General features: G+C 47.9%; 8 protein-coding genes across 9 annotated transcripts; 3 read left to right on the top strand and 5 right to left on the bottom strand.

Moving 5' to 3' along the window:
- Positions 1–289: 289 nt before the first annotated feature.
- SPPG_02132 (uncharacterized protein) lies at positions 290–2,316 on the bottom strand. The gene has a single exon (XM_016750435.1). The coding sequence runs from the start codon at positions 1,754–1,756 to the stop codon at positions 767–769; it is 990 nt and encodes a 329-aa protein (XP_016611106.1). The 5' UTR covers positions 1,757–2,316; the 3' UTR covers positions 290–766.
- Positions 2,317–2,545: 229 nt separating this feature from the next.
- On the top strand, positions 2,546–3,414 carry SPPG_02131 (uncharacterized protein; the record flags this gene model as incomplete). Its single annotated transcript, XM_016750434.1, has 4 exons — positions 2,546–2,563; positions 2,787–2,966; positions 3,072–3,196; positions 3,252–3,414. The coding sequence occupies 4 exons, from the start codon at positions 2,546–2,548 to the stop codon at positions 3,412–3,414; spliced, it is 486 nt and encodes a 161-aa protein (XP_016611105.1).
- Positions 3,415–3,626: 212 nt separating this feature from the next.
- SPPG_02130 (uncharacterized protein) lies at positions 3,627–5,218 on the bottom strand. Its single transcript, XM_016750433.1, has one exon. The coding sequence runs from the start codon at positions 5,117–5,119 to the stop codon at positions 3,824–3,826; it is 1,296 nt and encodes a 431-aa protein (XP_016611104.1). The 5' UTR covers positions 5,120–5,218; the 3' UTR covers positions 3,627–3,823.
- A 118-nt stretch (positions 5,219–5,336) lies between these two features.
- On the top strand, positions 5,337–8,499 carry SPPG_02129 (uncharacterized protein). Its single transcript, XM_016750432.1, has 15 exons — positions 5,337–5,505; positions 5,586–5,726; positions 5,795–5,961; positions 6,029–6,219; positions 6,289–6,389; positions 6,457–6,516; positions 6,577–6,678; positions 6,739–6,931; positions 7,000–7,137; positions 7,200–7,282; positions 7,339–7,540; positions 7,600–7,628; positions 7,690–7,970; positions 8,032–8,180; positions 8,234–8,499. The coding sequence occupies exons 1-15, from the start codon at positions 5,392–5,394 to the stop codon at positions 8,335–8,337; spliced, it is 2,055 nt and encodes a 684-aa protein (XP_016611103.1). The 5' UTR covers positions 5,337–5,391; the 3' UTR covers positions 8,338–8,499.
- Positions 8,407–11,784, bottom strand: SPPG_02128 (DNA replication initiation factor CDC45). The gene is made up of 11 exons (XM_016750431.1): positions 11,469–11,784; positions 11,101–11,202; positions 10,902–11,039; positions 10,769–10,837; positions 10,584–10,712; positions 10,284–10,519; positions 9,848–10,213; positions 9,266–9,787; positions 8,936–9,191; positions 8,762–8,874; positions 8,407–8,697 (listed from the first exon to the last, which is right to left on the bottom strand). The coding sequence occupies exons 1-11, from the start codon at positions 11,613–11,615 to the stop codon at positions 8,556–8,558; spliced, it is 2,220 nt and encodes a 739-aa protein (XP_016611102.1). The 5' UTR covers positions 11,616–11,784; the 3' UTR covers positions 8,407–8,555.
- Positions 11,785–12,580: 796 nt separating this feature from the next.
- On the bottom strand, positions 12,581–13,637 carry SPPG_02127. 2 transcript variants are annotated; one of them, XM_016750430.1, is made up of 2 exons: positions 13,513–13,637; positions 12,581–13,286 (listed from the first exon to the last, which is right to left on the bottom strand). In XM_016750430.1, the coding sequence occupies exon 2, from the start codon at positions 13,241–13,243 to the stop codon at positions 12,695–12,697; it is 549 nt and encodes a 182-aa protein (XP_016611101.1). In that variant the 5' UTR covers positions 13,244–13,286; positions 13,513–13,637; the 3' UTR covers positions 12,581–12,694. The 2 variants fall into 2 exon arrangements, with proteins under 2 accessions (XP_016611101.1, XP_016611100.1); XM_016750429.1 differs by having other exon boundaries at positions 12,581–13,280.
- A 1,134-nt stretch (positions 13,638–14,771) lies between these two features.
- On the top strand, positions 14,772–18,352 carry SPPG_08987 (uncharacterized protein; the record flags this gene model as incomplete). Its single annotated transcript, XM_016757138.1, has 12 exons — positions 14,772–15,024; positions 15,094–15,235; positions 15,311–15,442; positions 15,509–15,586; positions 15,661–15,799; positions 15,859–16,043; positions 16,114–16,270; positions 16,583–16,648; positions 16,714–16,881; positions 16,945–17,041; positions 17,100–17,813; positions 17,881–18,352. 12 exons carry the CDS (start codon positions 14,772–14,774, stop codon positions 18,060–18,062), a joined length of 2,313 nt encoding a protein of 770 aa, XP_016611099.1. The 3' UTR covers positions 18,063–18,352.
- Positions 18,154–23,310, bottom strand: SPPG_02124 (uncharacterized protein). Its single transcript, XM_016750428.1, has 5 exons — positions 23,131–23,310; positions 22,092–22,944; positions 21,372–22,010; positions 20,028–21,310; positions 18,154–19,964 (listed from the first exon to the last, which is right to left on the bottom strand). The coding sequence occupies exons 1-5, from the start codon at positions 23,176–23,178 to the stop codon at positions 18,390–18,392; spliced, it is 4,398 nt and encodes a 1,465-aa protein (XP_016611098.1). The 5' UTR covers positions 23,179–23,310; the 3' UTR covers positions 18,154–18,389.
- Between the last annotated feature and the right edge of the window lie 128 nt (positions 23,311–23,438).

Genomic DNA, 23,438 nt, shown 5'->3' with positions numbered 1-23,438 from the left:
CATTGTAGCCTTGTATACAACCATTTCTCTCGTGCTGGGTCAACTTTTTATTCGACTATACTATGCGTCGAATTTGGTATACTTGTACACTATTGTTCAAGTGCTTAGCGGGTTTGATAAGGGGAAGGGGACTGGTCCACGAGGGAAAAGCGGCGATGCGCACAAGTCTGCTGACACGAAAAAGTCGGGAGACACGGCTGCTTGAGACCTCTGGAGCCCGAGGGGAGTACTTTGGCGCATGTGGCATTGGTACATGCGCTTGAAAGTGAAATTAGACTTTGTGCAAATGTTTGGGACCACAGAATGCACGGATATTATTTTAGTTCTACGTAATATATTGCCACAATTCTAATCTTCCAATCTGATAATAAGCTGCAATTGAAAGAGGATTCATCCTGATCTAGAATTTCCCGCGCTTGTCTAAGGGTAGGGATCATCCCTACGAGAGCCAAAAACCTTGGGTATCAGAAGCATCCTACCCACATAATAACAAAACTTGCAGCTTGGCAAATATCGCCACAGATATTTAACAGGACCAGTAACCACTCGTTTTGAAGGAGATGGTACTGAAACATGTATATTCATCTCTATTTCTTCTATGCGCGATCGTTCAGCTTTGCATTATTGTGACGTGCGTAGCTTGCCTTGTTGTGTTGGGGAGGCCACTGCCAGTGTCCAAATGTTTGGTTCTATCATAGGAAACCACATGTTCCGCCTGAAAGAGAGCATTCGCGCTGCAGAGAAAGCAATCGATTCGTGGCCCTTTCTAAGAAAACAAACTTTCTCGTCCGTAATTCTTCCTGTCTTGCCAGCCAGGCACATGATAGACCATTTGAACCACAGGTCTCCGCAAATTACTGGTATTTCCCATTCCTCTATGAAGAAGCCCGTAGTCGTATATCACAGCATCACCTTTGCTGACCATTCCGTCGACGGTCGCCCCACAGACTTCAGCAGCGGGCCCAAAACCAAGCAAACCGGCATCCTTATGAGAACCTGGCCAGAACTGAGTGAAGCCGGTTTCACAGGTAAGGTCAATAAGCGGTAAGAAGACGCAAACGGCGTAAGGACGTGATGGTGGCCTCGACGGAGGGCCATCAGCGTGCCAACTTTGGATATCAGCCCCCGGTAGGGAATATACGACGCTGACCAAACATGGAAGAGGGGTTGCGGTGTCCGTAAGGTTCAGTACCTTGCGTATTAGCGGAACCCAAGGCCCCGATTGAACAACTTGTCCAATGGCAGCATTGTTTTCGGGTAGAATCAAATCAAATCTTTGTTTTCCTCGACTTCCCAATTCTTTAAATGCAAACTGTTGTGAACCAACGTCAATATCGTGATGGGATTGTAGCCGCGAATGCGCATCCGCAATGCGACTATTGCAAATTTCCTCAAGCGCTATCAACTGCTCCTTTGATATCCCTCTCCGATATATCCCTAGCCCCGTCTCCGCAAATAGTTCTTGACCTGCAGCTCCCAAGTCCAGCGACGCGAGCTCCCACTTTTTGATAGGTATTCGACAAGGAGCCGAGACGTAAATCTCCACATCTGAGACGGCAGGTATCGATTGGAGAGCTCCCAGCAGGTGAGTCTCATTATGGTCTTCTGTTGAGCATTCCAGGAGTAGAACGCCATCATGGACTTTCTCGGAATGAACTTGTATTCCAGCATTGTTGAGATCGAGTACCGGAACCTTCCATATCTCTTGATCCGCAAGGTCAGGAACAGTGATCCCTATAACATAGTACACTGCCATGGTCCTGATGTTACCACGGCATGATCTCTATTGCTGATTCAAGGACTGATTCAGACTGGTTGCCTCGACAACGGCTGGTCTTATTACGTGTTCGCAAACGTGTAAGACAGAACACATGCCATACAGAATCCAAGTATCGCGGAGAAGTCCAACAGCGAAAACACTGTGAAGACTTCTTCGACACCGGATTTTGGAACTACACAGTGTTGAATTTGAACAATTGCATTCTTGGCAGAGAGCCCAGGTTTGGAAGCTTGTTGCCTCTTTGCAGTTATGCTGGCAATTTAGCAGAAGAATCGAATATACATAAACACAACCCTATTCCACCATGTGAAAAGGCTGGAGGAAATAGAAAAACCCTCGGTGAATTGCCATTCCTCGGCAAGTTGACAGCCAATGCATTGGTGGTCTGGAAGCAGACATCAGGATCCAAATTCTCTCTATAAGCTTCTCGCAACGAGTTCCTTCCGATGCCCTCACTTCTGGAGCATGCTTCTAGTGTCTCCCTGCGGGTAATGGTGCCTGATCATCTGCTCTCCCGCTTATTTTGTCTTTCAACGATTTTCCATTCAGTGATGATGCAAGCCATCTCTGCCCCAATATCATATTCTGAAAGTCACCGTGCCACATGTCGGTCCGTGGCTGCCGCTTTTGGGCGTGGAATAACAAATGCATGCTAAAAGAACACGGTTCGGTTTGCTTTCTTCTTCAAATCATCCTCACAAGTCCATCTTTTTGTTTTTTATTTACACGGTTCTCCCCGCTACTCCCCCTCGTTAGTCATTCACAATGGACAAGATTAAGGAGGTACGTCTTGTATACGTGTAGCATTCAAACTGGGGCCGAGTGGCTGCCTGGGAAGCACGACGCGCTTTTTCTTGGATGCGATGGCCATAGGATTCTCAAGTCCCATTGGCGTGTGGGAGATCTGAAACGAGTTTGCTTGGGCAGCGGGGCAGACTATGAAATTCATGGTCACATATGCTTTAGCAGAACATTGTAGTTAACCTGGTACTCTTATCTCGCGTAGAAACTCGAAAAGCTCCGCATCGAGTCGGAGTCCCATCACTCACGAGCTGAAAAGGCGGAAGCCGAAGTCAGGCAGCTCAAGGAAGAACTTGCAAAGCGGGAAACCGAAGTGCAGAGTCTCAACAACAAAGTCACCCTTCTTCAAGAGAACTTGGATCGTACTGAGAAGCGAGTCGAGGAGGTACACCAACATTTGGCCACTTATCTGTCCTGTACTCCCGCCGCCTGATGTGGATGGCCATAAAGCACTGTATGCTAACTGGATCCTTAATTTCTTTGCGCAAAGGTTAAACTCAAGAAGGTGGAAGGCGACAAGGAGGAATCCCAAGTGGAAACCCTCCAACGTAAGGTCCAAATGCTGGAGCAGCAATTGGAAGACAAGGGACGAGACTTGCGAGATGCTACCGAAAAGTACGTAGCTTACGACATCGAGTCTGTAACAGCTATATTAATCTCTCTGTCGCAGATCCCGTGGCTTGGAACTCAGTGTAGAACAGGCTGAACGCAAAGCAAAACAACTTGATGCCGAAAAGTCCGACCTCGAAAAGCGACTGGATGACATGACCCAAAAATACAATGTCGTTAAGCAGGAGCTTGACTCGACGTTGAAAGGTCTGGAGGATTTGTAGGCTAAGCAGTGTTGTTGAATGAGAAGGGCTCCCGTTTATTCCTCATTTACTTGATTGGTGAAAGCGATCTTGATGAGGATTGAAGGCGCCGGTGATGGCAATAATCCGACCTCATATCATTTTTGGATGCCTGGAGCATTCTTTTGCTGTACGGGGTTTTTTGTTTAATGGGATGGTGACGAGCAGGTAGCTGGGCCATGCAGTGTTGGAAGGGAAAATAACTAAATATATCTCATAGAAAGCTAACTCGGTTGACTTTATCAAACTTGTCGACTAAACTCTATTGTATATGAATGAAACCATACTTGACGCAAAGGATATACAGAAAAAGAAAAATAGGTCTGAATAACGCCAACAATCGATAAGAAAAAGCAAGAGACTATGCTATGTCCACTCTATCAAAGGCATTTCAAACTGAAGAGGGCGGTATCACCGGCAGAGGATGATTGTGCTCCATCTTTGGTGTTGCCCGAAATTCATAACCTCCCCCTATATTCCGGTTTCGGAACAGAACAATACGCCATTCACAACCGGTCATTGCCGTCTTAAAGCGCCGATTTCTCTTCCTCTCGGTTTGCAATTTCTTCAATCTCCTGCCGCAATTGCATATCACGACCACGTAATCGGGCTTACTTGTTCGTACCAATACGGAAAAACCAAACTTTTGCGCCTCTTCTTTGATAAAATCCAGAGCGACTTCTTTCTTATCAAAGGTTCGACTAATGATGGCATTCTTAAAGTCCTGCGCTGTGTAGTAACGGGTTTCTGTGGATGACGCTGGAAAAGGGGGGTATAGGTATGCAGGTACCGCCGTGCCAGAGGTACTTTCGGCAGCTGGGGCGGCGATGGCGGGTGACGAGCGTTCTTGAGCGGACAAGAACATGGGTGATGCATATGGTGTTGACCGGGGATCCACGGTAGGCGGATAAACATAGGTTGGATTTCCGGATGCTGCAAATTCGGGGCGAGTGGAATAGTGTGCTGATTGAGGAGCAAGGTAAGGCGGGTGTTCAGATAATCGATCCCATGAATTAGTATGTGGTGTTGGTCCGAGGGGATCGTCGTGATCTCGTCGTTCTTGCGCCTGAGCTTCGAGCGGTGGCGTCGCAAGGGTCTGTCCCGACACAGAGGCTGGTGCTGGATGTAGTTGTCTATCTGATTGCCTCATGCCATTCTCTTGCTGCTCTGACGACTGTTCAGCCTTGGCTGTAGACGGAGCATACTGCGGGGAAAATGAAGGAAGGTAGGCCGGTCCATATCCGGGATACGCAGAGATGGGAAAAGGCGATCGCTCAAAAGCTTGTCGCTGGTATTGTGGTGCTGGATAGTGTTGTTGCGATCCTGCTGGAGGTGGGAGAAGTGCTGGTAGGGAGCCAAAACTAGGGGTTGGAGAAAAGTAGTGACTTTGTGGTACAGGAGGAAGACGATGCGGCCCGGGATGAACGGAATGAATGCTTGGCAGTTGCTTTGTGGGTTCTTGCTCAGCGAGAGGCTTTTCCAACTCTTTATTACTGGTTTCGGCTTCCAGCCCCGAGTAAGGTTCGCTGAGTAAAACTGGTGAAAACGGTCGGCTGCCATTAGATGGCGGCACGGGCGACTCGGGCTGCCCATTAGCCTCACTGCCTGTTTCTCTATTTTGGTTGGGACCAAGAGGAGCCGTCATCATTTGAACAAAGGACAGAGCAGGTCGCGGGGACTCCACCATGTCTCGAGCGCGCGATGTTCGGAGCTTGAAGTCCTCGCTGGGTTACGTTATGGGCACAAGGAGGAAAGTAGGCCCCGAAAGTACAAAGCTACAAGTTCTACTACTTAAAGGGATTCTCTTTGTGTTGCTTTCGAAAAGTTGTCTCATTTATTACCATGACAACATATCACATGGCTGCATTGGCTCCGGATGGAATGAGGTCGGGGTTGGGCTCTTGCCACAGTACGACGATCGCTGGCATCTAGGACCATTTACCTCGCTTCATTTCCAACATGCTCTCTGCGGAATTGACATCAACCCATGTGGAAGAGTCCTTGGATCAGGACGTGTCGAGGCTCTGGGACATTTTGGCATCTTGTCAGCAAATGGCAGGGGATCAGCCAGAGGTATGGTTCGCCGCGTGGGAATTCAGTCTCGCCTTTTCAGTAGACTCACTAGCACACCCACCCGTAAACATCACCGCTAGGTATTACATGGACTTGCCTTTGAAGATAATTGGATATGGCATATTCGTCCTGGCATATCACATCCATTATGCGACGCTTTTGGACCGAAGCCGTTCTTCCTCGCAACGAAGCGCCGCGAGCCGTTCAATGAAGATACAAAGGTTGCTTGATTACTGAGATGACGTGATACTGTGGTCCTTACTTTGGTACTCACTGTTCTCTTGTTTAGGTCGTCGCATTACCCCTGACGCGTGTTGACTGTTTGGATGTTGGACCGCGACATACTGAGAGGACATCGTATCTCAGTGGTTTTCATTCCGAATCATCCGCCACGTGTGAGTGGCAAATTCCACCATCTAGAGACATGTCAACGCCGATACCTGCCGATGACGCGAGGTACGTAAGGAAGTGTCCTTTGAAATTTTTCAAATCTGAATCTGGCGGTAAAACTTGAGGATATCAGATATCTGCTATCTCTGTACTGTAGACACCAACCGTCGACTGCTACGAATACAACGCATTTTCCTCCTATAATTATATTATATTATGAACCTGATGAGTTGGGAGCACCTAAAAAAGGATATCTGGGGATTGAAGCCCTTCCTTTGCAGAAGGGATCTCAGTACAAATTGTATCATCTTGAGAGTAGCGAAGGTGGGTTTCACGACAAAGTGACAGATGAGCTTCCTTTCATGCTATCCTCATATGCATGCACGTCTTCAGGCTGGGTCGCAAAGGAAGCGGAGCAGGGTTGCACACCTCCGCCCACTGTTGAAGCCATCCTGGAGGACTGCTATGATGAGTTCAATCTGGACCGTGAATGCGTGGGTGATCTGTCAATTGACAGGCTGTGGATAAAAGTGGCAGAACGATAACGATCGCACGTTGCAGGACCCATTGGATCTTCATATTTCCGCCAAATATGACATTCTGAGCGAGACCCTTTTTAAGGTTTGTTCTTAACTACATCCTTGGAATAGACGGGGCCGCTCATTGCTTCCTGCCTCATAGTCCTCAGTTGATAGTCCCTTAAGCTCAATTGTGATGGAAGTGGGTTGGAGAGGCGTCCAAAAGCTGCTATCCTCTCCTCCGCCTTCGGGGCACATTACCGTGGTATGATCGAAGTTCCCATACAGCAGGATTGCTTCCATTAGAGCTCACGGGTAGTTCTAGAAAATCAGGAATGTCTTTGGAGGAATTGATTGTGAAAATCATTTGCCTACCGCCCCCCTGCTTAAAGAGCTAACAAAATTAATGGAGTGGGATGGCATTCGCTGCCGTGATGACTGGCCCGATAGTGAATGCGAATTAGAGGACGCCCAGGAAGCCAGGATATCATCGAATCTAGTCGATGAGTGGGTAAAGCGTGTGTATCTTCACTACCGTTTACTTCTAGCTCAATCTCTGTTGCTGAAGATTTGCATGGTTTAATAGAAATCAAAGATGAAGGTTTTGTGATGGGCGAATCCTCAGCTGAAAGCGAGAACACCACGTTCGATCTTGACGCCTCTAGTGCTTTACCCTCGCGACCCGATCTAGACTTCCCGGAGCGCTTTTGGAAATTTACTCATGGTAACGTAAGATGGCAGGGAAGCAAAACTGTGTACTTTGCCTGATGCCACCTTTTGTTGTAGAAGTAGCGATGAATCGTAATGATCTCGCAATTGCACTTACTGCCGTCATAGAAGAGTTGGAAACAGGACGTCTGCAGCCAATGGTAATGATTGTCTTTTACACTTCTCTACTTCAATGGCACCGGCTGACTAGGTATAGGTTAATAAAGCGAATCATTCCAGTTTTGCTCGGATTATTCGCGATTGTTATAAGCTGGTCCGGATGCAAACGGCTCCAGACTTCGATGAGCAAAAGGAAGCGATAAGTCGTACATTTGACTACTGGTTGGAACAACCACTGGAGCTGATGGTGGAGATAGGGATATGGAAGCTCAAAAGAGATTATTTCTACCATTTGATAAGTATGTAAGCGCATTCGCTCATTTTCCCTGCTGGCAGTGCTGACCACTCTAGTGTGTAGAAAATGATGTGGCGAGCTGGGATCAACTGGTAAACTTGCATATTTCCTTGTACGTGGCAATGCAGCAATCTAACATGTCTGATGCCGTAGGACGCATTTGTGGATGCAACCCTACCCTTGGATGAACAAGTCAACAGGCTGCGCCGACTGCACCGTATCGTGGAATTGTGGAGCTTAGTCAAAACAAATGTCCTCCAAATGCCCACGGAAGGGATGCGGGCGTTAGTGCAAGCCGCGCTCGAATATTACGCAGGAGGTTCAGAAGAGGGAGAACCAAATTGTGTTGACCCAACAGCGACGGTGATGTACCGACTGGCTCTCCCGCGTTTCTCGAGTGAGACTGGAAAGGCGTTAACAGGGATGGTAGCGGGGTAAGACGGAACCTGTAGCTGATTACATTTGCTACTTGAAAATCTTATCTTTGCACAACAGCTTCGAACCCTCCATCTGGACGCTCGTTGTCACGCCAGAGTCTTCGCGACGCTACCACAAAAGTGCAGCAGCGTCGTCACCAGCATACATGATCCAGTTTGATCGATTGGATGGATTATTTGCGGACAAGGCTGCGCTTTCACTTGGAGGTACGTTAGCAAGGTCGGTCTTGAAAAGAGCAAAACACTTATGTTATATTTAGGCAACTTTGACGATGATGAAATGTACAAGAACATTGAATCTCTGACTGAGCAACTTTGTGCAGGGGCCAATCGATGGAAACGTGTCAGAGGAACCGCGCGATGAGCTTTGGCGGATCTGGCTTGTACAAAATAATGTAGTGAGTCTCGATTAGAGCTTTTGTATGTAGGAAATGGAATATCCGGTCCTTAGTAGCCATTTATATATATCCCATTAATCTATTTAAGCGCCATTCCGCTCTTTAAGAAGATAACAGTATTTACAAAAAAAAGTCCACCCCGCTACTATACATTCACGCCTACATCCGAGAAGCGGCAAACTCTTCACTGCATGAACAGTTGCAAGCTCTCCAAAAAGTCTGTCAAATCTTCTTTTCGTACTTCCATGACTGATGTTTCAAAACTGTCATGCCGAATGCGGGCGTTCGTACGCTGCGCTGCCCTTTGAAATGCCGGACCAAAGGTGCTGAATGCGAATGGGCGTTAATATTTTGTAACTGCATTCCAGGTAAAGATCGTCCAAGCCTTACTTCTTACGCACGACCCCGCCTTTTGTCGATCCCGTAAAACCAATGACAAGGTAGGCATCCGCAACGGTATTGAAAGCGGCTATAACCAATGGAAGATCCTTCTGACGATATTCCTGAATAGTACATGTGTCTGGTTAGACAATGAATAGTGACCGTATGACACCCACGCCTTACCCGAAATGCATCCATTAAAAATTTGGCAAGCCGTCCCAAATGTGCCGGACTGCGGCCAAATAGGGAAAAGTCGTTCTCATCGGTGAGAGCGCCGCTACCATCAATGGCACTGCCTAATCCTTCCCCAGTTAGCACAGCCAATTGAAAAGTCCGTAGCGTTTGTGTGAGCTTCTTCTCCAAAACAGACACGCCGGTGCGAACCAGGATCCTTTGGAAATTCATGGAAAGCTGGATGCCTTGCTGAAGGATGTCAAAGCTAGAGTGTAGGCATGGTATGATAAGAACCACTGGTATGCAATGGTTTGATTACTTGGATGGGGCTCAACACACCTGTCAAGAGCATCGTACGCGACATAAAAGTTGCGGACCCATGCTCTTTGCTTCTCTTTTTTTCTTCTCTCTTGTTCCTCCTCCGCAAGGTCTTCATCATCTTCATCACTTTTATTTCCGTCGTCATGTATTGAATCACCAGTTCTCATTGCGACCGCGGCCATCCCTGTTCGCGTTCCTACACCTACTCCTGCAAGTCCGCCAGTTCCAAGTTCCGAGGTTTCGTCCCTGCCACCGCCCGGGCGTCCAAGCCTTGAAGACACTGGTCTCATGCCTTCGCTGTAAGCAATGGCACTATGCCGGGTAATCCATTCCGCCCCCCAATCTAGAAGAGCTGTAAGGGCGTATACCGTATCGGGAGCAGATACAACACCCTTGTACCCAAAACTTTTGCAGAACGAAGGAAAGATAATCTCGGACATATTATACCGGGGAGCTACTGACGACAGCTTATCCCGTATGGATCGCTTAAACGTTATGTTCATTTCGGTAAATCGTTGCTGTGACTCTTTATGAGGCAAGCTATAGTCGGTTTCTGTTAAGTATGCGCGAGTCTTCAAAAGCAAGTTCAAAGCCACTTACCCCATCTTTACGAGCAAGTTTGTCAGCCTTTGGCGCCCACGTTCCTTCCAAATCCCAAGCTTAGTAGCCACATAGCTAGAGTGGTACATAGACTCATACAAGGTCCAATGTCGCAATAGCATCAGCCGAAACTCATCATCACAGCGTATTGCGTGGTCGTCCGCGTTCCGGATAATGGCAGATCCCGGTCCTGACTTTGTCGCAGATTCACCAAAGAGGGAGTCTATATCGTCATTCTCGTCCCCGCCGCCATGGCGGATATTAAAACGCGCAACCTCGTCCTTGTACGTTTCAACTTGTGATAAATAACGACGTTGATCAATTCGATCGTGCAGGTACTGATCACTTAAACCAATGATGGACAACCTAAATTTTCGGAGAAACAGATGTCAATTCCACATGTACATATATAGAGCACTTGTACCCAGAACATTACCAAACAAAGTCGTTTGATGCCCGCCCTAGCTGAGAAGCCATTGTATATATTATTCCTGCAACTGACATCCCATAGTATGCCCCTTCCGCGTAGTATTCTGCTATTAGCCGCTGTTGCTGCTTTCGTCGCCTTCTTCGCTCTGATGCACGAACTTTCTTTGTTGGTGGGGATATGATTTCCATTGCTTCATCCGCTGGAGGCTTTTTTCGCTTTCCTGGCTTCCGATGTTCGTCGTCCTAGTTGTTATCCAAGCAATATGAGACGAAATTCTACTCGGGAGGGTTTCCTGTATTTGCGCACCTTCTCATCCACTTCCCCAACTTCATCCTCCTCTGTTGGATCTTCATTCTCGCCTTCACTGGCACTTGCTTCACTGTCAGATCCTTCTTCCTCCGCGTTCTCGTCCGCTTCACTATCTGTTTCTGCGAACTACATCCAACGCTTCAGAAATCGATCGGCAAGGTCGTCACATGTTTTAAATCTACCTCGAGCTCCTCTACAGCTTCCCGTAAATCGGACATCTGATCGACATCACCATCGTCCAAAAACATGATCTATTCAATCGAGTTAAATCATGACGAGAAAACTTGCAAGTATATGTTTGACGTGTAAAAGTACCTGGTCATGTCCGAACAAGCCTTGCAAGCTCAACGGTCGATGCGAATCGCAGACGTACACAGTCATCTCCTCTGATAAGCTGAACATCTCCGTCAGGTCGACCAATCCTCCACAGTTTAGCATTATGATGCTTCGCAACTTCAGAGAATAATAATGAGCATTTGAGAGTAGTGTTAACGAGGGTGAGGACAGGCCTTACCTCCTCATTAGCTTCCACGTGATCTTCATTGGCTTCACTGAGATCCGTGTACCCCGCGACGGGCACCACCTTATGCGCTATACAGTCGGATTTTAGGAGATTCTATGAGAGAGGAAGTTCGCAATTAGCTGAAGATATCACGACAAGGGGAACCTTCAAGAAACCTCCAACAGATGCTGAACCAGGGAGTCCAACCCGTGTCCCGAGTTCGCGCGCATTCAGGTTCCAGCTTCACGAATTTGATAGCTCCATTTCTCATTAGAAGTTGTCTGAATCCACTATGACCTCCTTCCCCACAACCTTTAACCGAAAATTCCTGGGTGCTGTCCAGCAAGAGTCTTTTTGCCTCCCATGAAGATCCCACTCACCACCAATATTCTTAGTGCACACAAAGCGTCAGCGTCGGGACTGACAAAGATGAGCACGGTAGATGCACCAGGAACGCCGTTACGAAGAGCGTTTGCCTTTACGCGGTGATAAACCTCGTCCAGCTGGGCAAACGCAAAGAACCCCATTTGCCCGCCCAACGCTAGTCCGAAGGTCTCCCCGTAGCTTCTGTGCTATGTGGCTACTAGCAAGAGGCGAAACCAAGCCAGTGAGAACCAAGCTACCAGCGATGCCAAAGGACGCGAAGATGTTGGAAGAACTTTGGAGCGTTCAAACGGTCACCAAGAACAGAGTTGGTCGTTTGCTCGCGACCATCTGGACTCGTTTGCCGACTGGACATTCCGAAATAGGCAAAATGAAGAGTGGCACAGTTTAGTCAACGTGTTCCAACACAAGCAACATAGTGTGGAGGCGATTGAAAATGGCACGAAGACCCATTATTATCCGGATAATCCGGTTAATCATATCGCATAATCAGCACCCCCATCTATCCCTCAAAGCGGTGAGGCATGCATGCTAATCAAAGCACTGTGGCATGCTAATGTAATGTTTTTTTTTTCCTCCAACCTGCGGTGAGGCACATGCCAAAGGTCTATAAAAAGGGGGCCTTTTGCTGTCTCTTCCCTCTTTCCTCTTTACCCATCCTCGACTCTCAAACCATCTGCGCAAACGCTCATCATGACCCACATCGCAACTCTCATTGCGACTCGGTCCAATCATGAGAATGCAGATGTGGTGGTGCCGAGGACCTCAACTGCCCGACAGCAACCGCGATCAGAACCAGCGGCAACCAATCAGATCCGCTAACAAAACTGCTATTATGCTGCCACATTTGTTGAGCTTGGTTGGTATGTACCGATGGCATTTCTTGTCATTTCTGTCATCTGGCTGACTTGCACTTGTTTAGTCTCCAAGCCTTCATTACTGAAAATCCTCCGGCTTGTGAGTCTCCCTGACGATATTAACTCTCATGCGATGACTCTGACTTCAATGTCAATCAACAGTTCCGGATCAAGGCCCAGTAGAAACGCGATGTGGTGGTGGGCAATTATACGGTTAGAACCAACCGTTACGTATTGCGTGTATAATTGCCTAGTAGTAGCTTAGTTAGCTTTTCCCGAGCCAGTTTACGCTGGTTTATTCCCTGGTGTAGTAGCTAGTGCCAGTTTCTGTCACCTATACATTATTATTTGTCTCAAAGTGATAATCATTTCTTCCCTCCTGATACAACATTCACCAGCCAATCCAAGGCTTCTGTTAGTCCCTCCCCCGTCTTAGCACTACACTTGTAGATCGTCCACGTTCTGTTCCGTAGGCTCGTCAAGCCTAAAGCGTCTGAAACCTCTGTATGTGACATCGCTCCTTCCATATCCTGCTTATTCGCCAATACCAGCAGCGCTGCATCTCTTAGCTCTTCCTCTTCCAACATAGCTACCAGCTCTTCCTTACTTGTTCCCACCCGGTCTCTATCCTGTGAGTCCACCACATAGATAATCGCATCTGTATTGGCGTAGTAGCATCGCCAGTATGGTCGAATTGACGTTTGTCCACCCAGATCCCACACTTGAAATTTGATGTTTTTGTATGTCACTGTTTCCACGTTAAACCCGACCGTTGGGATTGTTGTCACGACTTCTCCAATTTGAAATCGGTAAAGAATCGTAGTTTTTCCGGCGCCATCGAGTCCAAGAATTAATATCCGAACTTCTTTTGACCCCCACAGCCGGGAAAATAGTCGGGAAAATATGGCACCCATGGTGTTAGAACTATACTGATGCGTCAAGCGTCTCTGTCTGCAACTTGAATAAGTTAGAAAGCAGAAACAGGGAGGAAATGTGCAAACTCATTAAGTGTCTGTCCCATTTTTCTGGGTCAATCTTTGTTGATTAGCAATGGCGATAGCCAGTAAGCAACGTATACTAGATACCTCCAGGAAAGTAACATATACGAACGTATAATACATGGACCGCTCATCCCGCACATTGCTCCCACAACGCCATCCTAAAGACTTGACGCGATTCTTACCTAAGGATAGTAAAAAGACCGACCGTCGAAACTTGTCGCGCCCAGCGGGGGAATGTCGAGAAGCGCTTGCTGGAGGTTTCGTCGGATTGGGTGATTGGGTCAAATCTCGTTTCGACAGTTGGCGAAGCTCTCGCGAGAGCCGCCACACGCCCCGGTTGCCTTCCAACTAACCGCAAATCATGTGATTTACTGTGGCTGGTTCAGATCACGTAATCGCGTCTTATTGTTGAGGTTCCATAACTCAGCGTTCGACCGACGGTGCTAACTGGTCTCGTCCATATGGTTTTGCCCAGTCGCAGCTGTGATGCAGCAAAGACAAAGATTCTGAAGCGATTATCATCAGCAGCTCCCGCAGAATGTGAGACATCAAATCAGGATCTTCTGGCTTAACTGCGTGTGGCAGAGATCGTCAAATTGTTCGGGGAAGCCCTTAGAGCTCAAGCTTCCAACCACTGGTTGGAAGACCAGTGGGGCCCTTCCTAGGGATGGTAATAATGCTTTGAGATTGGGTAATCCGCAGCCTTGCTTAGCAAGTCATGGAGAAGGTTAAATTAACTTAATAGATAGCAGCCAGATAGGATTATAAATCATTGCGACAAAAACACCCAGATTTTTTCATCAAACTTAATGGCTAATTCCAAAATAGTATTTTGGGTAACTGTTTGTTCTAAGCGTGTCCCGCATCTCGACGCAGGACGATTAACTTAAAAGCAGAGGGTAGTTATGCTTGTTAACGAGAAACGGAGCCACTATCATTAGTCAAAAGGCTTGGATAATATAGCTCGATAAATAGCGCAGATCCAAACCTTCTTGTTTCTATTTCTGAGCATGGAGAACGACTGGGGAGCGTGCGCTACGTAGTTCTCTGCGGGTTCCGGGAACATGTTTTTTTAGGATAAAGCCCTGGTCTCTCCGTGGGTGGCCATGGGTTAAGGCACGAGGCTAACATTTGGTATTGTTCATTCCCGATATATTTACCCACAACATTGTTGGAAACTTGACTTTTCCAAGGATCAGGCATTTGATCCATTGGTCAACCTTAATTATGCGCTTCCCGATCTTTACATTACTCCGAAGCACAATAGATAACTCGGCCCACAAACGCTTGGCAATGGCGTCAAAAAATGCTGAGCGAGAAACCCTATTCCCCATGTGAAAATAAACATAAATAACGATTATTGCCAAACAAATATAAAGTGCGGAAGCGCATCGTCCGTCTCCACACGTAACAGTAGAGGTTAGAGAACTTGCCGACGAGAATGAATTACCTTACGAATCCCTTCCATCCCTCTGCCGACTGGCGGGTTTCGATTTACGGCACTGAAGGCGAAATTGTCTGGGGATTGTACGTCGCCAATCTTATCCTCAGTGTCATCACAACTATCGTTTATTCTGGGTTGTTATACTACTTGGTCATCGTAAAACGTCGGCCGATATATAAGTTTGAGGATGGGGTATTCAAACCGCGTCCGATGGAGGCATATGTGGCAAGCGTAACCATATTTATCATAGGTAAGTCGTGCTTCTCATAGGGTGATTCTTGAGTGTCGTTATTTACGTGCTCTTTTTTCATCGGTAAAGGACGGACTGTATTTTGCGCTATGATGATTTCGGGCACCCTGGGATATGGGGTAGTTTCCAATGAAGGTTATATTATGGAGGCATTTCATGAATGGCCATGGGGATTTGGCTACGGCGGTATCGCCTTATATCTCATCGGAATGTGAGTTATATGATAGGGACTCGCATTGGCATGTTACCCAGCCCTCATAGCAGCCGGTCAACTTTTTCCCTTCAGAATTTTTGCGACACCCGAAACCATCAATGATCCCACAATGGCGAAAATATACCTGCCTTCTGGACTTCAGATGAATATCTTCACCTTGCTCATGGTTGTGTTACCGGCTATTCTCGCTAACACGTTGGCTGGGTATGTGTAATTGCGAAGAGCATCAGGATACATGTCAACTCATCTGATCGGTGATACTACTCGTAGCATTGCCGGTCATTACTTTGACACCAATAATATGGACAAGGCGCTGAAGCTGACAGCAGCTCATTACTGGATTTGGGCGTAAGTATAGCGACTGAGAGTTTCCTTCATCCTTGCTGCGCCGCTGATATCTTAACTGTTCTGGTTTCTCATAGCCTCTGGAGCTTCTTTCTGATGCTGGCCTTCTGCTTTTTCGGTCGCCAGCTCAACCGACTCCTAGCTGCAAATATTTCCCAAATGAAACAAAAAGCCTCAGGAGGGCGCATTGACAACTTGGAGGCTGCTAGGCGCAAAGTGAGTTTCTACCCGCCTGCGTGAATTGCAGTTGACAATGGCTCATAAACTTGGTGTAGCTTCTATACGTCACTGCTACCCTCATTGCTATCCTCGCTTCCTATGTGTTTGCCATCGTAGCCTACGCAACCTGCCAACGGCAGATCTTAATGCTCTATGCTCCCCTGTCTATTCTCTTTTGTGTGCTGTGGAACTTTTGTGCGCCGGTCTTGATGGTGGTTGTCTCAGCTTTTATCATTTACGGGTGTGTATCATTCCTGTGTATTTCAAAAGATGGTCTTTTAGGCTCACCATTCCTCCGCTTTCAATTACAGAATCTACAAGACCGACATCAATCCTGCTCCAGCTAGGAAAGCCACCATTAAATCCGGGTCTGGCACCGCAGAGTCTGCAGGACAGGGAACATCCGATGGCGACAAATCATTCGGCGGACCAGCAGGGTCTGTATCGCGGCAGTGTCCTAGTACAGCGGTATAAGTAGTTTCAATCTTGAATCAAGATTCTGTATTGGAGAAGAGGGGGAAGGGGAACAACATGCATACAAAGTGTGATGTTTTGTTTTCTATTAACATTGATGAAGTAATAAACATCACGAAGAATGGATATAACCCCATCAATGACTGTGATAAGTCCCCTTTATAAGATACTGGACATAATATCCAATAGAAATATCGATGGGATATGCAGTTAAAATATCTGCTTTATTGGCCTTTTGTTTATCTTGCAAGTGTGACTGGAAAGTGTGATTATTGACCGTCATAACTTGCAACCCCCCGTGATCAGGGGGAGAAGCACGCGCGTCCTATCGCTCCGTTGGGTGTTTTGTCAAAATCATTTAACTTGCAGATTGTAAGTCAGAACTCTGAGCTGTGTAGATTCTTTCGGCTTACCTACATTTGTTCCTTACTTGCCAGCTCACCATGCGTGCCCAAGCGCTCCTCCTTTCGGCGGCCACGTTCTGTCTATTGGCCTTGAACCCCGCCGCCTCTGCTCCCGTAGACCAGATCCCTTTGTCTGATGTCAGTGAAAAGCGCCTCATATCTTTATCTGAAACGGAGGCACAATGGATGACCGAAGAGGAGGTGCGGTCTTGTTTATTATGAAATTTGGTAACCCTCTCCGAACCAAGCATATATTCTCGGCAGGTTTTTGGCCTCATCCGTGAAGGTCAGAAGTTCATCGATATCACGGACGGAGATCTGGATTTTGAAAATGATCGACTTGTGTCTACTTCCCGTACGGGTGAGTCTGACTTCATATGTGAGATGCTATTCTCACCCTGCTAATTATAACTATCAAGAGCTTCCAAAGGCCCCCGTGCAACAATCCATCGTGAAACAAGTCATTGACCAGATATCTGAGTCCTACATGAAAGACTTTCTCACTAGGCTGACGGGATTCACCACCAGATACTACAAGACGTCTAGTGGCAAAGCCGCCTCCGAATGGATCTTTGATCAGGCCCAAGAAGAAGCGAACAAGGCAAACGCCGCTGGAAAAGGCCTCAATGTCTCGGTAACGCAATTTGCTCACCCATGGCAACAATCTTCAGTCATTGCTCGCATCAATCCCGTCGCTTCCGCCACGGAAGATGACGGCATTGTGATTATTGGTGCGCATCTCGACTCGGTGAACCAATGGAACCCTTACTGGGGCCGCTCACCCGGCGCTGATGATGACGGCTCCGGTACTACCACTACATTTGAAGCTTTCCGGCTTATTCTTGAAAACGGGATCGTTCCATCACGCCCAGTTGAATTTCACTGGTATTCTGCCGAGGAAGGCGGGCTTCTTGGGTCGCAAAAGGTGGTTCGCAAGTACGCTGACGAAGGTGTCAAGGTGGTCGGTATGATACAAGTAGATATGACTGGATACAAACCGCCGAATAAGAAGGAGATTGTTGGAATTGCGACGGACTTCATCGACGAACCGCTTAGGAAATTCTTGCAAACCATTGCTAAGGAATATTGCGGCATTCCCTGGGGTGATGTGAAATGTGGATACGGATGCTCTGGTATGCAATATGGCGCCTTTAATTTCATAGTCGATTTTGGAGAATTTAGAACTTTGAATTCCCATAGACCACGCATCTTGGACACGCGCTGGCTACCCGGCAACATTCACTTTTGAGGCGCCCTTCGACCAGTCGAGTCCATATGTGCACACATCTGGCGACGATATTTCTCACATCTCATTCAGCCACATGAAGGAGTTTGTGAAGCTCGTCCTCGCCTTTGGTATTGAACTTGGATTGGGCAAATAGGTCTCTAGAAGGTAGCATCCATATGAATAGACTGATTAGTGGTATATTACGAGACACGAAAGCAGCGAAATATCTACTGATCCACCTACTAAATGCATCGCGTCCCATGACTGAAAGGGTGGACTGATTTGTCCTGTAAAGATACGTGTATTACAAAGATGGACGATGCAAGATGGATAGCTTGGCATCGGAGAAGGTGGATGATATCAAAAAAAAAGAAAAATATAGATAAAAAAAATAGGCGTCATCTCTATCAAATCCATGCCACCCATTCCCCATTTCATCCGCTAAGCTACAGATACACTGTGAATACATACATCATTGATTCTATCCAACCCATGGATTTTCTCGGGCGTCCACGAACGCACTACCGCTTGAGTCGTCAGATGATGAGGACATGAACGAATGCACGCCTGGACTCTTTAGGCTTGGTTCAATCTTTGGCTGAGGATCGAGGAAGCCTTCGGGTATATTTTCAGTACTACGTTTGTGCCATACGCCTAGATCTTGTGCGTCTTCTGGGGGGACGATGGGTTGAGAGGACGGGGATGATGGCGTTATCCCGTCGGTAAATTCATCATCGTCCTTCTCATGGCCATCAATACCAGCTCTTCCGTCGAGCTTGTCCCCTGCGCCAGCACCTGCAGTACCGTCTTTCTGGGCCGCAATGATAATCTGCTCCAGTTCGGTTCCATTTTCGAGAGTAACCCTCAATCCCAAACTCCCGGCTGCTGCAGCAGCGGCTGCCGCCGCTGCTTCGGCAACTTCCCTCTTGGCTGCTTCAACCTCAGCCTCTGCTTCATATAGCTCCGTTTGCGCCGCGACTAGGTCGTCGTTTGTGTCCGGAGCATCCGGTGGGCATGAGCTTGGAGGTGGCGAGGTAAGGTCGGGCAGGCTCCCCTCTGCATTTTCCCTTACCGATTTAGGTGCGTCTGTACCTGTCGACCTCGCTGCATCTGTACCATCATCATCGATCTCTGCGCTAGAGATTACAAGCGGTGGAAGCGTGGTCTTGATTTCTTTAGGAATGACAGCATCTTCGGGCGATTTAATAACCAAAGGCGGCAGCGTGCTTTTGATTTCCCTTGGCATCCAGTAGTTCTGCATCAACTGCTCGATCTCGTCCGGTACCTTCTCCTGTGTTGGGGTGGGCGTTGCACGGCCGCTACTACGCCGCGCGAACCAACTTAATCGGTTGACCTTGTCGCTTGTATCTTTCCCGGCCCAGGTCGCTGCTGCGGCCTTTTCCGCCTCCTTTTTACGGCGAGCTTCCTCTTTCAACCTTTCCTTCTCTTCCCGTTCCTTTTGCTTTCGCTCTTGCTCTTCCTTCTTCTTTCGCAATTTCTCCTCGTATTCTTCCTGCTTCTTTTTCAATCTCACCTCCTTGGCTCGCAGTCTTTCTTCCTTCTCCTTTCTCTTTTCTTCCTCGATTTCCATACGCTCTTTCTCCTCCTCCTCATCCTCATCATCAAAATAGTCCCGGGTAACGGAAAATCCGAGCTTTTCCAATATCTTAGGCATGCACAGTCGATAATCCAAATGCCCTTGAATGACGTCGTCCAATTGAATATTTTCAACCCCGGCGACTCCTTCCACAGGCCGAAGTCCAGCGACATTGTTCCACACCGCAACACTCGCTCTGTATAGGACGCCGAGCACCATATCGTTGGTCGAATAGCCGTTAACAAGACGGCCGCTTACGACGGAGGCAATCTGCTCCCATTCGTTTTTCTGCGCCATTACGGGGCAGCCGAGCAAATAAACGTCCTCAACAATACCATACGCTCCACGAGACGCCAATTCGAGAAGGCAGTGAAAGATGACACGCGCACCCAAGGAGAATCCAATAAGACTGACTGGTCGGTTTTCTTGCACGCCTTGCATTAAAGTGTCGGCAAGAACCTGAAAGGAGAACTGTTTGTCAGCTGCCAACAGGGTTTCAATCAAACACGTCTCTCAACTTACCCTGCCAGCCTTGTTTGCTTTGCTCAATCCATTTCCCCATGGATTATCCACCAAGTAACTCAATTTCATCACCCATAATGGCCCCGCTAGTCCAATCATCAAGGTCGACAATACAGTTGCTTGCAGTCCTTGCTGCACAAGGAAACTAGCCACTTCCCCAACCAACAACTTCAAAGCACTGCCCAGCTCTTGAAGCACGTCTGTTTCCCAACACAAAGCGTATTGATCACCATGCACGTCATGCTCTAAAGTGGAAAACGGAAGGGTGTGGTCATCGGGACCATAGGTGATCCATCCGGCAATAGTTATGAGGACGTTTGTTTGCTTTGCTTTCGGTGGACCTTCGGGTTCTTTGAACCGAATTCCATCATCTTCGTCACCGGCGATGGTAGACTGAAGATCGTCGAACATTGCAGCGGCCATTTCTTCGTCGATGGTTCCCACATCATCCAGATCCCCAGGATTGAAGCTTGGCATCTTACGTACACTTTTCAGCTCGAGTTCATTCTCGCTATGGAGTTGAGGACTCGATTCCCATAATAGAGTGCTCTCCAAAACGTTTGCATCCAACCCACCGGCTCCATACATGGTTTCCGAGTAGATATTAATCCCACCTTCATCATGACTACCATCCGATAATCCCAGCCCTTCGTCAAGTCCCCAATCATGTGTCAGACCGAGATCATCCCCAGATGTGAGAATCGAAGACGAGGCGCAGCTTTCAGTCGCATCCATTGTCGTAGATACAACGAGACGCGGTGGTACAGATTTTGCCGGGGAGGCGTCTACAGTGGCTGCCCGCTCTGCCACGCTGGCAAGCTCAGCGGCAGTTGGTCTGTTGGGAATAGGCGGAGGGATTCTCTTTCCAGGAGAGTCGCCAGTCATTTTGTCGAGTTCCTTTCGCTGGCTTTCCGAAATGCTCACCCAATGTCCGATTCGATTGAGCTTATCCTGGTTTGCAGGCTCATAGCGTGGTAACTCTTCGGGCATTTCAGCAACATTTTCCAGCTCTTCACCCTTTGTGCCCTCTCCGGCCTCGTGTATCGGGGATTTTCCGTCCGCATTCTGGTCATCCGCCGCTTTTCTTTTCTCCTCTTTTGATACTCGCTGTTGATCCAACTTGTCCTGTAGTGCTTGGCGCGCCTCCCTTCGTCTCCGTTTCCTTCTTTCCGTTCGTCTCTTCTCCTTGTTCTCCTCTATGAGCCTTAGCGCGTCCTCGATGTACAAAAATTCGAATTGCGTGATTCCCTTGGTCCGTTTCATCATCTTGAACCCACCCATGCCTACAAAAATGGAAGTATGGATGTTTGGATTTGAACGGTATGGTAACTAAATGCTACCTACCTCCACCGGTAAGCACTCCTCCTGTAGTAATAAGAGCCAGAGCTCCAGTAGTCGAAAGAGCGGCAGTAGCCCCCGTAACACCAAACGTTCCCAGGGCCACCCCAATACCGCCAGCAATGAGAGGAGCGGCCAATCCGGCGGTTAATCCGATAACAGCACCGCCAGCAAGAGTGGCCAGTCCGGTAAATAACCATCGTTTTTTACTATCAGCCACATTCCTCTTTCCTATCACTTCCACGTCCCCTTTCACTTCCTCGCTGTCCTCGTAAATGCGCAGTTGCTCCGCTATTGCTCTTTCCAGTTTGACCACATCCAGCCACGGAACCTCCAAGTCGTTTGCAACCGACCTCAGAACAGCTCGACTCCGTGCATCATACCGCCCATCCGCGATGCACAGGATAAACAAATGCGTCAAAATAGTATATCGAATGTCTGTTGGGTCCATGTTGTCGTCAGAATCTTCTATACCGTCCAGCTCAAAGGGAATCCCATTTTCAAGCGCTTCTTGTTCGGCGCGTTGGCGACGCTCTTGTCGGTCTTTGATAATCTGTGCCGCCTTTTTGGCATCGTCTATGAGTGATTTAGAGAGATCGGAGGGTACAAGACCGTGCTCGGCAAGGCTCTTGATCATGACTCTTTCTGCAAAATGGTCACAGAAATCTCTTTAATCCCCGTTCGATGCAGCAAGTTTCACCAGCGCGACTGGTAAGATGCTCTTACCCTCCTCCTTTATATCCAGATATGCATATAGTCGCTCCATAAATCCATCGGCCCACTTGGTGTACGACTCATTGGCCTTCTTCCATGCTTTCACATCCGCCTTTTTATTATGCACGGCGCTGAGGTAGCAAAGTCCGACATATGCAATTTTCTGACTTTCTGTGAAGATATTTTGAATACTGGAGATTTTCTGCGACTTTGTGACCGGACGCGGTCGGTTTGCGCGTAGAGTATGGGTTGTCATGGTTGAGCGAACAGACATCACGTCATCATTGTCGGCCTCCTGCTCACCGCCGTACTCTGTTCGTACAGGTGACACATCGCGGGAATGCCTTTGGACAGACGGGAAAGAGGAATGGCGGGATATGCCTGGGCCTTGATACGTCCGCCGTCGGTCCAGAAAGTCCGGCCGTCGAGGAGAAGACGATGGTGGCGTTACAGGTGGTGATGTGCGATTTGAAGATTCCATATTTACTTGTACGGGGGAAGGTTCGAATTCTTTTTCGGAGAGAGATGTGTGATCCTGCAATTGGCTCTTTGTGTCGGGATCATGTGATGAATATTCTTCCATAGGCCCAGTTGAGTCCACGTCGGAATTGTTATCTCCATCCATGGCACCGACCGAGGAAGCGTCAATGTCGTCGTCTACATTTTCATCTATTGGCTGAGAAAAGCGAAGGTCGGAGTGGATTTCGTTCTCTGGGCGGTCAATATTAGAATCAGAATCATCGGCGGCGCTGTTGTTTTGGAGGGTCAGGTCCACTGCTACCGGTGCACCTCCAGATGAGGGCTCTTCCTGCGCCGGAGATGTATGTGGCGGTTTGTCATTGAAAGCGGTATCGAACTGACCGATCTATACAAAGGAGAAATTCCCTTCAATTTTCATCCTTAGATATCCAGCATCCCCATAGGTTTTGGGCGGCAATTTACGGCTTGGGCAAGATTCAGAATTGAAAAAAGCTCAAAACCAAAGTAGCTTTTACGCAAGCTCGTACTTGCTATGCTATTTTTCCCGAACGATTTTAGCTGCTGCACACACCTCCTTTTCCGTTGGCGATTCCTGCCTTTGTCCGGCCTCGCTGGTCATTGACAGCGGTGTTTCGCGACGGGGTAATGCCACTCAAGCAAGGGTAAACTTGGATGAATGCACACCGTATGGTTGCCCGTAAAAGGGATTAAGAGGTCCAGCGGTTAATTTACAGATGCCTTGTCCTAATGGTGGTTCCATCAAAGCCGAAAGTAGCGGCGCCTGAAATGGACGTTGTGTTTCCAAAGCGCACGTGAACAGTTGATTTGTACGTAAGCACCTAAGCCATCTAACCGACAGTGCGGTTGGATCCGGAGAGC

Source organism: Spizellomyces punctatus, assembly GCF_000182565.1.
Source record: "Spizellomyces punctatus DAOM BR117 chromosome Unknown supercont1.3, whole genome shotgun sequence".
Lineage (NCBI taxonomy): Eukaryota > Fungi > Chytridiomycota > Chytridiomycetes > Spizellomycetales > Spizellomycetaceae > Spizellomyces > Spizellomyces punctatus.
This window is presented reverse-complemented; position numbering and strand designations above follow the sequence as displayed.